This window comes from Scophthalmus maximus, chromosome 15 (genome assembly GCF_022379125.1).
Source record: "Scophthalmus maximus strain ysfricsl-2021 chromosome 15, ASM2237912v1, whole genome shotgun sequence".
Taxonomy (NCBI): Eukaryota; Metazoa; Chordata; class Actinopteri; order Pleuronectiformes; family Scophthalmidae; genus Scophthalmus; species Scophthalmus maximus.
The window spans coordinates 15,810,001-15,822,500 of NC_061529.1; the positions used below are offsets into that span (position 1 = coordinate 15,810,001).

Below are 12,500 nucleotides of genomic sequence, written 5' to 3' on the forward strand. Positions count from 1 at the left end.
GCATCGAGGAGGAGTGGAGAAGACTCGAGCGGAGGGACAGTTGTCAGACCAGCAGGGATGTTGCCGGTGAGTTTTCACTGACGACCTACGAGTACTAATAATACATAATTCAAATGACGCGCTCCATGTTCGATCGAACGACCGGCCGGAGCACGTGAGAGTAACGGGACCGAGAGGACACTCCCTGTACCTGCGGGTCGTGTCTCATTGGATACAGAGCTCCCAGCTCAGAGATGGAGGGGGAAGAAAAGAAACTACAAACACGTCGAAGCTAAAACAAGCCCTTATCCGGCCCACAGCGAGGGACGTTTGGGGATGGCATATTGCAGCTCCCAGCACTCACAGATCCCGTGATTTGCTCGAAGTTGCCAAGAATAGGGTCAATTGAACCGGAAGTGAAGTCAAACGCAGGCTGTTCTTTGATTTGCCACCTCAGTAAAGCTGAAATTCCTCCCTATTCATCCGTCACCGATAAGGAGTACGTAAACAGGCTATTGCACACTGTGATGCATCTGGAAGCAGACTTGTATGTGTGTTTATTCATTATTGTATTATTTAATACTAATCACTCCTGTGGACACACACCAGTCAATGACAGTATACTAGATTCGAAATAATATAGAATACGTTGGAATCGGTGAAAAAGAGATGGAACATAAGTGCTCAACATATTCTTTGATTTGCTTCTGACTTGCAGTAACCTCTCATAAGCCCTTGACTACACACTGTCATTCTGCTGATAAATGCTGACTCAGCCGGGGAACTTAAAGTTAAGTGTTACCACACCACCAGCAGCCTGTGAACCGTGGACCTGCTGTAACACGGGCACAACAAGTCTGATACAGTATGAAGGCTGTAAAAGTAAAATATATATATATACATGGCTGCAACTAACGATTATTTTCATTATCGATTCATCTGACGATCATTTTCTCCCCAAAACCCCCAAGATGATGTTTTCTTTGGTCCACACCCCAAAGATATTTAGTTTACTGTCACAGAGGAGCAAAGAAACCAGAAAATATGCACATGTAAGAAGCAGAAATCAAAGAATTTTGACTTTTTCTTTCATAAAAACTACTTGAACCAATTAATCGATTGTCAAAACAGTTGGTGATTAATTTAGTAGTCGATTACTAATCGATTAACTGTTGCAGCTCTCTCTACATATATATATATATATAGTTGTCACATGTGTTTCTGGTGGTCAATGTCTGCTCAGTGCATGTTAGGGACATATCCACAAGAGAAAAGGGCTGAAAAGAATGTTGTGTATTTAAATATTAATGTTCGTTAATTTTGATTATATCTCTTATAGCTCTTCCCCAGAATAGAGGTCTTAACCTGCCGAAACTGAAATGAGTAGAGCATTAGTATTCCTCTTTCCTTCCTGTCCTCCCTTTCTCTATCTTTCATGGTCTCTCTCTCACACACACACACACACACACACACACACACACACACACACACACACACACACACACACACACACACACACACACAGAGAAAACACTACGCCTCTTTGTGGCTGAGCTGGGCGCCTGTCAGCTCCAGACAATACACTGAAGATATAGAGATGTGTTTACTGCTGGGACACACACACACACACACACACACACACACACACACACACACATACACAGACACAGAGAGAGAGAGAGAGACTTCCACCTTGACCTTTCACCCGACTGTAACCGTCCTTCCTGGTTCAGGCATTTCTTTACCCTTTCTTCCAAAGAACAGGGAGTTTTGTCTTGTGCTATTATCTTTGTGTTCACAGCTTCGCGACTGTACGTCCCGACTTCCCACAGCTGCCAGCAACACTACTTTACTTTATCCAGACTGCAGCGGGAAATGTATTGACTCTCAAAGTGCTTGGGTGGCGGGTTCACATGACACATGATGCAGCAAATGCAGGACGTCGTAGAGTATGACAAGCAGGACAACTTCTTCTGAAACACTGAGCAGCCGACACACATTTTCCTGACATGTTGAACTGTAATCTCTTTGGTGACAGCACCATCGACTCAGAATGGGACTCTGGTCATAACGGTGATCTCGTGGTCTGCTTTTGCCATAAAAGTTTCAAGGATCGCACCTGTTGGTGAACTTAAAAAGTTATGTTTCCGTTGCAGGATCGGTTCACTATGGGCAAATCGGTACGTTTCCTTGTTGCCGTTTCTGTGAGGGTTGCTGTTGAACAGATATTTCTTGCGGGGAAAACGTTCAAGGAAGCCCTTGATCATGGACAATTCCATAGACACCATGAGCCTGCACAGTGGTCCAGTGGAAGCTCGTGTTTCAGTGGTCGCAGGCAGTTCCTGTGGAGACAGCGCAGACTGATTTGTGCGAGTGTGTGTTTGGGTTTGTGCAGTTGGAATTGGGCGGTGGGCCTGCAACACACACATCACCTTCAGCTGTTGCGGTGGTCCTACGTGCACACACACACACACGCACGCACACACACACGCGCACACACACACAGAGAGCAGCCAGCAGGGGAGCCGCCCGTTGCTCTGTCAGGACATAACTCTGGCGTGCTGTTATCATTAATACACAGTATTATTCTGGAGTATCATATCACTTGTTATTATGGTGACTTAAGAAGCTCGTTTACCAAACAATGAGTTTACACGTAGCTCATTCCATTCCTTCCTTCATTGTATGTTGCGCTGGAAAAAAAAAAGAAGAAGCATCAGCCCTGTTCCTAAAATGTAAACGTCATGTAAAATAAACTCAGTCTGATGATCAGTCTGTCTTAAACAAGTGCCGCGACACATCTGACTCCATGTTTAGGCCTGTGAATCGCACCAGTTTAGTAGCAGACGTGTCACGTGACGCTTCCCCGGGACGGCAGAGCTATTTTCTCCGCAGTGTGTAACACTTTCCTAAATTTGGTCGATGTACTTGTACGGCAGCAGGTTCCTGCCCCCGCAACGCCACACTGGCAAAGCATTGTCTTAAACGTCTCAGATATTACATTTACAACTATGGGGGATTCGGCCAGCTGCTCCCGAATAATCTTCCGGGTTTCCTTTTAAACACACTGGCCACTACCGTGTATACCGAACCGTGTGTGCGTGTGTGCGTGTGTGCGTGTGTGTGTAAATCTCTGTGATGTGGTCGAATTGTCTTGAGTGGGTTGAAGAACAGTACTGTTCCTTTGAAGAACTTGGAAGAACATTTTGTTTCTAAGAATTTCAGGTCCTGCTGACACACACACACACACACACACTCACACACACAGCATGCTTTGATACCTTCAGAGGGCTTTGATAATAAATGTGACAGTGCTTCTGGCACGTACAACAGAACACGGCTACTTCTCTAGTGAACATGATAAAAATCACAGTTTTATCATCAATCTAATGGTAATCATTGCTCCTCCCTAAAAATCCTCAAATTTGATTTTTATGCCTATAGATTTTACCACTTGAGTTCAAGTATCGCTGAAGCATAACACGAGAGTCGTGATATCAACCACGGAGCGTTATGGCAGTTATAAGTACACAGTGGCCAGGCAGCAGACGCAAAGGATTGTGGGACATAAATATCAGTCAGAGCCACGTGAGAACTAATCTGTGATTGATTTTTTGTTGTGTGTGTGTGTGTGTGTGTGTGTGTGCGCGTGTGTGTGTGTGTGTGTGTGTACAACAGCGCGGTCACGCTGCAGTGTATCAGTGTTGCCTCCCTTATCACTTCCCTGCAGCTCCACTGCCTCTGGACAGCGTCTCTCCACGCCACTGCTCAATCACGGCAGATGTATTTATTTACCACATGTGAATGCGCTACTCACTTGTGGCGATGTTTTTGGTACAAAATTAAGTCATTTTTTTATTCTTTGAAGGATCATTTTTAGGGACATCCTCGAGTGTAGACTCTTGTCGCTGTCATCGCTGGTGGTCCGTCACCCCAGACGATGTTTTCATTTTCCTGTAATTGTGATTTTTTTTTTCCACTATAAAGACTCATGAAGCATTAATTTGCAAGCGGCACTGAAAGTACAGTTAAACAAAGTGCCATCATGTGCTTCAGCAATGCAGCGTTAATGATCTTATGAAGTGGTGGTGTCACCCTTGACCCTAAGTGACCTGGCCGGCTCCAGCTCTGCTGGCATGGGAACGTCTGGGACTCTTTTAGGACTCGACGATTCAGTTGTCACTGATCTGGAAGTGTCAAATCTTGACATTTGACATCAGGGTATAATAAAGGTCTTCATGGATATTTTAGAATTTGTGAGTAAACATTGTTCAAATCTTCTTTTCAGTGGTTCAAAATAGATCAGAGTGTAATAATAAGTACACGAGTATCTTTAATAAAAATTGATGTAGGGGTTGTTGTAAATGTAATTAAACCAGCGAAATACATGGTACAAATATATGAAGAAGTGTGGCAGTATAAACATTTGAGCACGGACACAGTGCAAAGTAACAGACCTGCTCGAATATGAATGTCGATCTTTAAATTGCCAAGATGTAAAATGCAAGAGACCTACTGAGTGCAAGGTCACTCATTAAACCGGAACAGAAAGAAAAAAAAAAAAGAACTCTGAAAGAATGCTTAATGAAACTACCTGAGTCAAATCTTAGCTCAATTGTAACTTTCATTGGCAAGAAAAAGTTTAGGTTTCTTTGAATCCCACTCTCGTAGGGGAAAGTATTTTGTTCCCCTGAAACATCGGGCATCGTTCGGGAAACAGCGTAGCTCCAAAAATGGAGCAAAGAAATATTTGCGCATAGAGTTTGCGCACTGATCCCTCATGTGATTGACTAAATGTCAATCACATGAGGGATCAAGCCGTGTCCCACCGTGAGGGACGCATGGAGCCTCTTTGTGAAGAATTACATCCTGCCCCCGAAGATGATGAGCAAACCACACGCACGTTATTGTTATTGCCATGGTCAAACCTTCGAGTGAATCACTCTCCTCCATCATATCGGAGGCGGGCGGTGTCGACCGGATCAAGTCGGCTCCATATCATGGTCGGACATGGGAAGTGTCCCGTCTTATCTCCCACTCCTCTCCCTCACCCTCTCTCTCACTCTCCGTCCCTCTCCTGGCATCCACTGAAAGCCGACTCCCTCCCTCCCTCCCTCCCTCCCTCCGCTCCTTCCTCACTGTATGTATTTCCTACCCTGACACACACACACACACGCACACACACACACTTCACACACTCCCACCTACATACAGTAGTCACCGCTTTCTCTAACTCCCTATCCATATCTCTTTTTTTGGTCAAATCCACACATGCACACGCGCACGTGCACACTGCTGCGTGTGTTTTCCGTCCGATGGCTCTCCAATGAGGCGCTTCGTTGGCCGGGTGTTGGAGCGGCTGGCGCTTCTGTCCAAAAACCTCCAACTGAGTAAATGCAGGAAACCGAGGAAGACGGTGGGAAGCGGGAAAACCAAACCATCGGTGAGTGAGGGGCAGAGCAGCTTTATCTTGTTTTGACGCTCAGACGATTCGTCTAGGGCTGCAACTAACCCTTATTTGCATAATAGGTTAATCTTACGATTATTTTCTCAACTAATCGATTAGTTGTTTGGTCCATAAAATGGTGAAAAACAATGTCGATCGTGTTTCCCCAAAGCCCCGTAAATATTCACGTCAGAAGCTGAAATCAGAGAATTTTGACTTTTTTTTCCATGAAAACCACAAGAACCGATTCATCGATTGTCAAAATAATCCAATTAGTAATTAGCCTAATTTAGTAATCGATTACTAATCCATGAACCGATGAACTGTTGCAGCTCCAGATTCGTCCACACTCTCCAGCTGAGTTTGCAGTCAGAGGGGAAAATACTGTACGACAAGCGGATCAGTGTTTCACTAAAACAATGAGTTTCATTACGGACACGGCTCGTCATATCCACATTACAGTAACGGGCACTGTGTGTGTCATGCAGGCCTGGGGGAGGCCTGTACTGTAAAGGATCAGGTTGGGGGGGTGGGGCTCACCAATCGCCGGGCTGCTCCTCCTATATAATTAACAGACCGTTGAGATGCCCTTGAGTGAACAACAAGTCAAATGAGCATCGATGTGTTTTCGGCAGCAGTCGCACCAACAGTGGGCTGTTTGTCACTCGGGCCTGCTCCCAGTCTCACTCCCGCTCTGACTGTCTCCGTCGCTTCACGCCTAAAATAGCCAGAGTCACTCCATTTTTAGGGACCACAAATCAACCCGCCTCTGTGTGTGTGTGTGTGTGTGTGTGTGTGTGTGTGTGTGTGTGTGTGTGTGTGTGTGTGAGCTTAGAGAGATCAGACTCGCCAAATGTGTCTTTTGTTGACTTCCTGCATGTGTTTGTTCATTTGTTCACTCTGAATCCATCCAGTTCATTCATATCTAACTATAAAGAGATTTCAAGTGGTATAATGTATCTCGTGTGCTCGTCTGTTTGTTAGTCAGCAGGATTATGCAAAAACTACTCAACAGGTCTCAATTGACTTTTGCAGAGGGGGGTGTATCTATAGCTTCTAGATTCTTCATGCCACCTGCAAGATAACTGAGGTTTCAAATCAGCTAAAATCTGATTATGTTTGTGTCTAGATTAGTGGCCTGAGGTTTGTCTCTTAGCTTTTAGCTTACTATCTTTTATTCTTGGTCGCACTACGGGGAAGTGTGTTACAGCGGCAGAGGGGAGAGTAAAAATTACAAACATTGGTAAAAATGATAATTGGTAAAGTAATAATTGAGTACACATGCAATAAAAACACAAGGGCATGATAGAAATGATATATGCAATGAAAACAGAATAAATGTGAACAGGACTAAACATGTAAGATAATAAAATTGCACAAAGAATGATGAAGTAAATGAAGTTACTTGGTAAGAATTTGGTGCTTATGGTCTACTGGGCTCATTGTACAGTATACAGTACATTGTTTCACACTTGCAGATGAATAAAGTTTTTGCGTGCATGAGTGCAGATAGGCAACGTGCATAATATGTTAAAGACAGCTAGTTGGTAGAAGATGGACACTAAGATGGCCTCTAAAAACAATCAAATGTTTCTAATGACGGGTTGGAATGAAGGCTGTTACTCTGTTTTGCACTAGTTCCCAATCGAGGCAACGGTAAAACAGTTTCCTGTACAACAATAACCCTGCGTTTGAAAGTGACACATGACTCGTACCGAGATCATGTTATGATACGCACGGTGGCTGCGTGCACACGCACTCCGTGCAGCACAAGCTCCGAGGTTCTGAGCATGGTGGGTATTTCGGGCGGCGGTTTCAGGGAGTCACTTAGTGAGTGTTTTGTGGATATCGGGCTCAAATGATGAAACCACTTCAAATGATTTGATGATGTACAATGTCTCTTCATCTCTGCCAACTGGCATCCTGCGACAGATGAACGATGGCGATTTTTTTGAGCAAGTGAAAACAGAAACGTTACGGCCCTTGTGCGGCCGCGATTAGCCTACTTTAAATGATTCGTACGAATAAAAACCCCAACTGTGTTTGCAGGGTTTTAGGGTTTGGGCGTGTGTGTGTGTGTGCGCGCATGTGTGTGTGTGTCTAATCCAAGCTTTAGAGAATGTGCCCCTGCCGCAGTCTGTCTGCATGCAACCAGAGATTACTTCACATGATCTGGGACAGGTGTATAGAATAATGTGGATTAGTTTACAGTGTATATGTTGTTTGTGTGTGTGTGTGTGTGAGAGAGAGACAGAGAGCGAGAGAGAGAGAGAGAGAAAGCGTTGACGTTGAGATTAAAAGTGTATCCGTATCTGTGTGTGCCCTGGTGTGTGTCCGTGTGCTCCTATCCCAGATTACCCTAAATTTATCTTTCAACTGGCCGGCCGACTATCTGACATGACGTCACAGGGTGACATTGCCGGTGACATCACTGGCAGGATGTCCTCTCTCTGATTACTATTATAATCTCGTGGCCTGCAGAATCTGATGACAAAAATGATTTCACGGGGATCATTACTCCCCAGATGATGGCACAGATTCATATACCGAACCGTGTGTGTGTGTGTGTGTGTGTGTGTGTGTGTGTACAAGCACTTATTGATTGCTCATTAAAGCTGTGATCAATGTGTTGTTCAGTCAGACAGACAGCTGTATATCGTGTTACAAGCTGCTGTTATCAGTGGCGTTCCAACAAAGCCCCGTCCCCGCAGCTCTCCGTGGCATCACATTAACATATGTAGAATCTTGACAATCTCCAAAAGCTTTGACGTTCGATTAGATTAGAGTTACGTCTGCAGCTCAAGTTCCTTTGTTGTGACCCAGACCAAGTCGCCTCAGTGCTTGCGGACTTCCCTGTGGCCCGGTGTCTGATTGGATTTGAAGCAGCTTCTCTGCATTCGCACTTTGTGAATGTAGTTACCGTAGATGTATCTTCAGCTGCATGTTGAGGGGATTTATTGGCTTTTTCCGCTTAAATCTCAGCCAGGTCACTTCTTACTGCTTCGACAGGAACAGGGCCGAGTCACGTATCGGTATTTCACTGTGGTGAATGATCCATTGTGTCCCAAAGGTGAAGTGGCGAATGGTAAGACATCATTTATTTATTCATTTTTTGACGTTTAACCTTTCTGTTTCTGCGGTTACAGGTGATCCTGACGGTTTACCTCAATGACACCCAGCAGATGCTCACCGAGGTTCCGGTTACTCCAGCAACCAGAGTGTTCGATGTGGTTGAATACTGCAAAGAGGCCGGCGAGGGCGAATGTCACTTAGCCGAATTATGGAATGGACATGGTGAGTCCATCTGTTGATCCGTCCGTGATCAACTCCATCAAAGCCATGCAGTTTCTGTAGTGAACATATTTGCAAAGAGTTTTACAATTTACACATCCAGCAGACAAGACAATTTGAAATCATGTGGCCAATACTGACTCTTCTTTCAGCTCTCTTTTGGGGTAACCCCGCCTGCAATCTGAGAATCTCCAGATTGGGTGCAGGGACGTGACATTTCCTACACATTTTGAAATCAGTTGACCAATCACAACAGAGTGGGCCAGCTGGCCAATCAGAGGAGACTGGGGTTCATCGGGAGGCGGGGCGTTTGAGACAAGAGGCGCTGCAGGAATGGGCAGTATGAGAACACTGATGCCTTTTCTGACACAGAGCATGTAAACCTTTTCAAGTGGTCACTCAAATGAAGATCAGAATTCACCTTGTTGTGTGACCTGAGCCCATCTGAAGCATCAATGAAACATACGGGTCAATGCAAACAGCCAATAGCCTAAAGACTTTTATGGGATCATTGGAAAAATTCGACCGATTTAAAACTAATCTGACTCCGGAAAGAAGTGGAAAATGTATATTTGTGGTTCTGTTAAAATATTTCCACATATCCCTTCTTTGTAGTCTGCTGACCATGGATGTGGAGCATGAAACCCACAACACCGTGTTATTTATTATTTTATCTTTTCCATTGTGTAACCGTGTACACACACCATTCACCAGTGTCCTATCACTAATGATAGGTTGTCGGAGTTGATTATAATTTGACATTATGTCATTTGTTTTGAGGCGAATCATACACAAAGTCCGACCAGTGTCGTTGCTGCGGCCTGAGAAATTGAGCAGAAGTGCCTCCTGTGCACTGGACGACATTGTAAAACGTGAATGGACCAAGTCCATCGCATGCAGACGCCGAGCGCTGCCGTGTCCAATAAAGCATGGCCTACATTCATTCAGACACAGCCGATCCACGTAACAACGCAGTGTGTTTGTGCGGCGGTGTGGTGTGTGAGCGAGCGGTCAGCCGGGCTATAAATGGCTCCAATACTATACTGTGTCTCAGCGGGTGACACTGTAATGCAACATATAATAAACGGTGGCGTCAATTGTGTTGTGTCAAAGTGCTGCTGAGTGATGAGAGGCCGTGCCCCAAGGCCACAAGTGGCCTCACAGCTAGTGTGTGTGTGTGTGTGAGGCCGCGAAGCCATTGTCTACATGTGTGTTATTGTTAGCTTCGATGGATTGATGTCCTTTGCTGTGAGAACAATGTTGTTGGGCTTTCAAAATGCAATCACACTCTGACATTTTTAGACTTTCTACCTTTGAAGTTTGAATCATGAATCAGGATTCCAACCTTGTTTTCATCTTTGTGGCAGTGGAGTAACTTTATTATATATACATTCCCATCATTAGTTAAAATAAGGAGCCTAATTTTAAGCTTCCAAATGTTTAACTTGTTCACTTTAACGTCTCCATTTTCATGCATTTTTCCTTTGGGGAGCCTCAAAGTTGTAAGACTGGAGAGATTCATATACTATCCACTACAACATTATGACCATCAAAAGGTTTTATATAATCATTTACAGATCATTACACTAAAGCAAACTAAACCTGATGACTTTTAGGAAATGGTGTACGCGATGACAGCATTTGAATCAGCGTGAGCTGGTTGGAAAAGAAAATGGGAAGAAGGGAGAAAGGCAGTGTCAAACAACACATCGAGACATGATGAATTTGCGTAATAGTGATTGAATATAAATACTTATCTTCCTGGTCTGCTCTGGAAGAATCACCATGGGTCTGCGTGCGATAGCGGGGCTAAAGTCGTCTCACCCTCTGTCTCTCCTCAGAGCGAGTCCTCCCTCAGGAGGTGTTATTGCTGGACCTCCTTCAGCAGTGGGGGGCCAGGAGGCCGGAGGTCAGCTTCTACCTCCGACACTGCCCCTCCTGGGCACAAGGTACGTGCACGCACACACACACGCATACACACACGCACACACACACACACGCACACACACACACACACACACACACACACACACAGAGAGAGAGAGAAACTTCTTCCATGGGTCTAACTGCTGACTGGCAACTAACAACTTTCAAACTAATTTCATATTTTTTTTCTGTATTTAGCAACATTTACTCGTATGTGGAAAACACACAAGCAAAGTGTGTGTGTGTGTGTGTTTGTTTGTGTGTGGGAGGTTTAGAGGTGAGGTCAGGGGCTCGGTCAGTAATTAGCCAGATAAGATGATTAGAGTTACATAATGTGGACGGGGCAGAGCTGAAGGGAGGGGGGGGGGGGGGGGCAGAGAGAAGGACAGAAAGGTGTTTGGTCTGTTTCAGCACTATCAGATGATTTGCTGCCATCGTAGTTGTTTGATTTGCTCAGTTCAGTTCACCAGAGAAATCCACTTAGCCCCGCTGAATGACTTTCTTCTCCCAAAACGGAAACCTTTTGAGCACAGAGGAAGGGAATGAATGATAACATAATACTGTATTTTTTTTTTTGCTGTGTGTGTGTGAGTGTGTGTAAGCTGTTGTCCTGTACTGTAGCACCTGTACTGTATTTTTGTTGTTCGTGTCGGCTCCCTGCGGGGGAAAGAAGGACAACCTCACCAGCTGCTGGTGTATTCCCTTTTCACCCCTCGTTCATTGAAAACATAATTATCATTCATTACAAACTCATCGTTGACATATGCTTGTGAAGAGTGCATTTGGAATAATGAATTAAACATTACATTTATGCATATTTCAAGGATTCACTTGGCTGAATCCTAGAAATATGCATATTAAAGCAAAATGCTAGGGACTTACTGAGGCCTTTTTCACAAACTAACACCTGTGAAATTTGTGAGAGGATGTCCCAGACACATGAGGTGGTTTTGAAATCAAGAAATCCATAAATGAGTGAGCTATTGAAAAAGAAAACCTTGAAATATGCACATTAAAGCAAAAATGCTCACTGATAAGGATGCTAAGGCCTTTTTTTTCACAAACTAACATGTGTGAAAGTTGCCAGAGGATGTCCCAGACACATGGTTTGATGTCAATAAATCCATAAATAAGTGAGCTATTGAAAATGCATTTTTTTTTTTTGTTTTTTACTCTCAGGTGTGAAATACTAAATGGCTGTCCTTCTGTATAATGGCAGTGGTTTGACATACCTATGTCTAAAAACACAGAGGCTGCTTATGTCTGGGGCCCAGAATTTGGTGCTACATCCCTGCATAGCAGCCCACTTTGTCCCCGTCGTTTTTCATCCAGTCACAGTTTGTGGTGCCAGCAGCTCTACGGGGGTAAGATCGAGAGTAGGATTAAAAAAAAAAAAACAGCAGTTTATTTGACCACCTGCTGTGGAGAGAAGGGCCTGTTCCCCCCTGTGGCCCACTTTTCAGCACAAATATTTAACCCAGATGTGGCTTCGACTGTCGTGCATCATGCATGTATTTTGATGGACTGGTGGGTTTGATGCCAAACTGTCCCTTTGGTTTGCCGCCAACTTGTGTTTTGCGAGGACCAGAGCTACACTTTATACCCTAATGCGTTACCTCCCCGCAGGCTCATTTAGCATCATCTGCCCTCTGAGGCTCATCAAGGTGCCTGTAGTGATGTTGCACTTCCCACACAGGGACATCTCGTTCCTCTCAGGGGCCTGCCCTGGTTCACCACATCATCAGCCCCCTGTTGGAGAGTAAACTGTTCAGATGTGATCAACTGGTCCTGTGCGAGTCTAGGATACATAACAATTTAGACTGGCCTGGAGTCATTTGAATATAACTGCTGTTTTGAA

The 12,500-nt window shown here is 44.6% G+C and overlaps 1 protein-coding gene across 2 annotated transcripts in view; it reads left to right on the forward strand.

The window, feature by feature from the left end:
- LOC118286346 (apoptosis-stimulating of p53 protein 1-like) overlaps window positions 1–12,500 on the forward strand; it is a 41,631-nt gene that overhangs the window by 91 nt on the left and 29,040 nt on the right. Inside the window, exons 1-3 of one of the 2 annotated variants that reach the window (XM_047337828.1) lie at window positions 1–66; window positions 8,572–8,719; window positions 10,558–10,665. The exon at window positions 1–66 is cut by the window's left edge and continues 91 nt beyond it. In XM_047337828.1, coding sequence (XP_047193784.1) covers window positions 58–66; window positions 8,572–8,719; window positions 10,558–10,665 — 265 coding nt within the window. In that variant the 5' untranslated portion in view covers window positions 1–57. Of the gene's footprint in view, window positions 67–1,523; window positions 5,423–8,571; window positions 8,720–10,557; window positions 10,666–12,500 lie in introns of those variants that run through there. The other variant, XM_035610723.2, reaches the window with a different exon arrangement.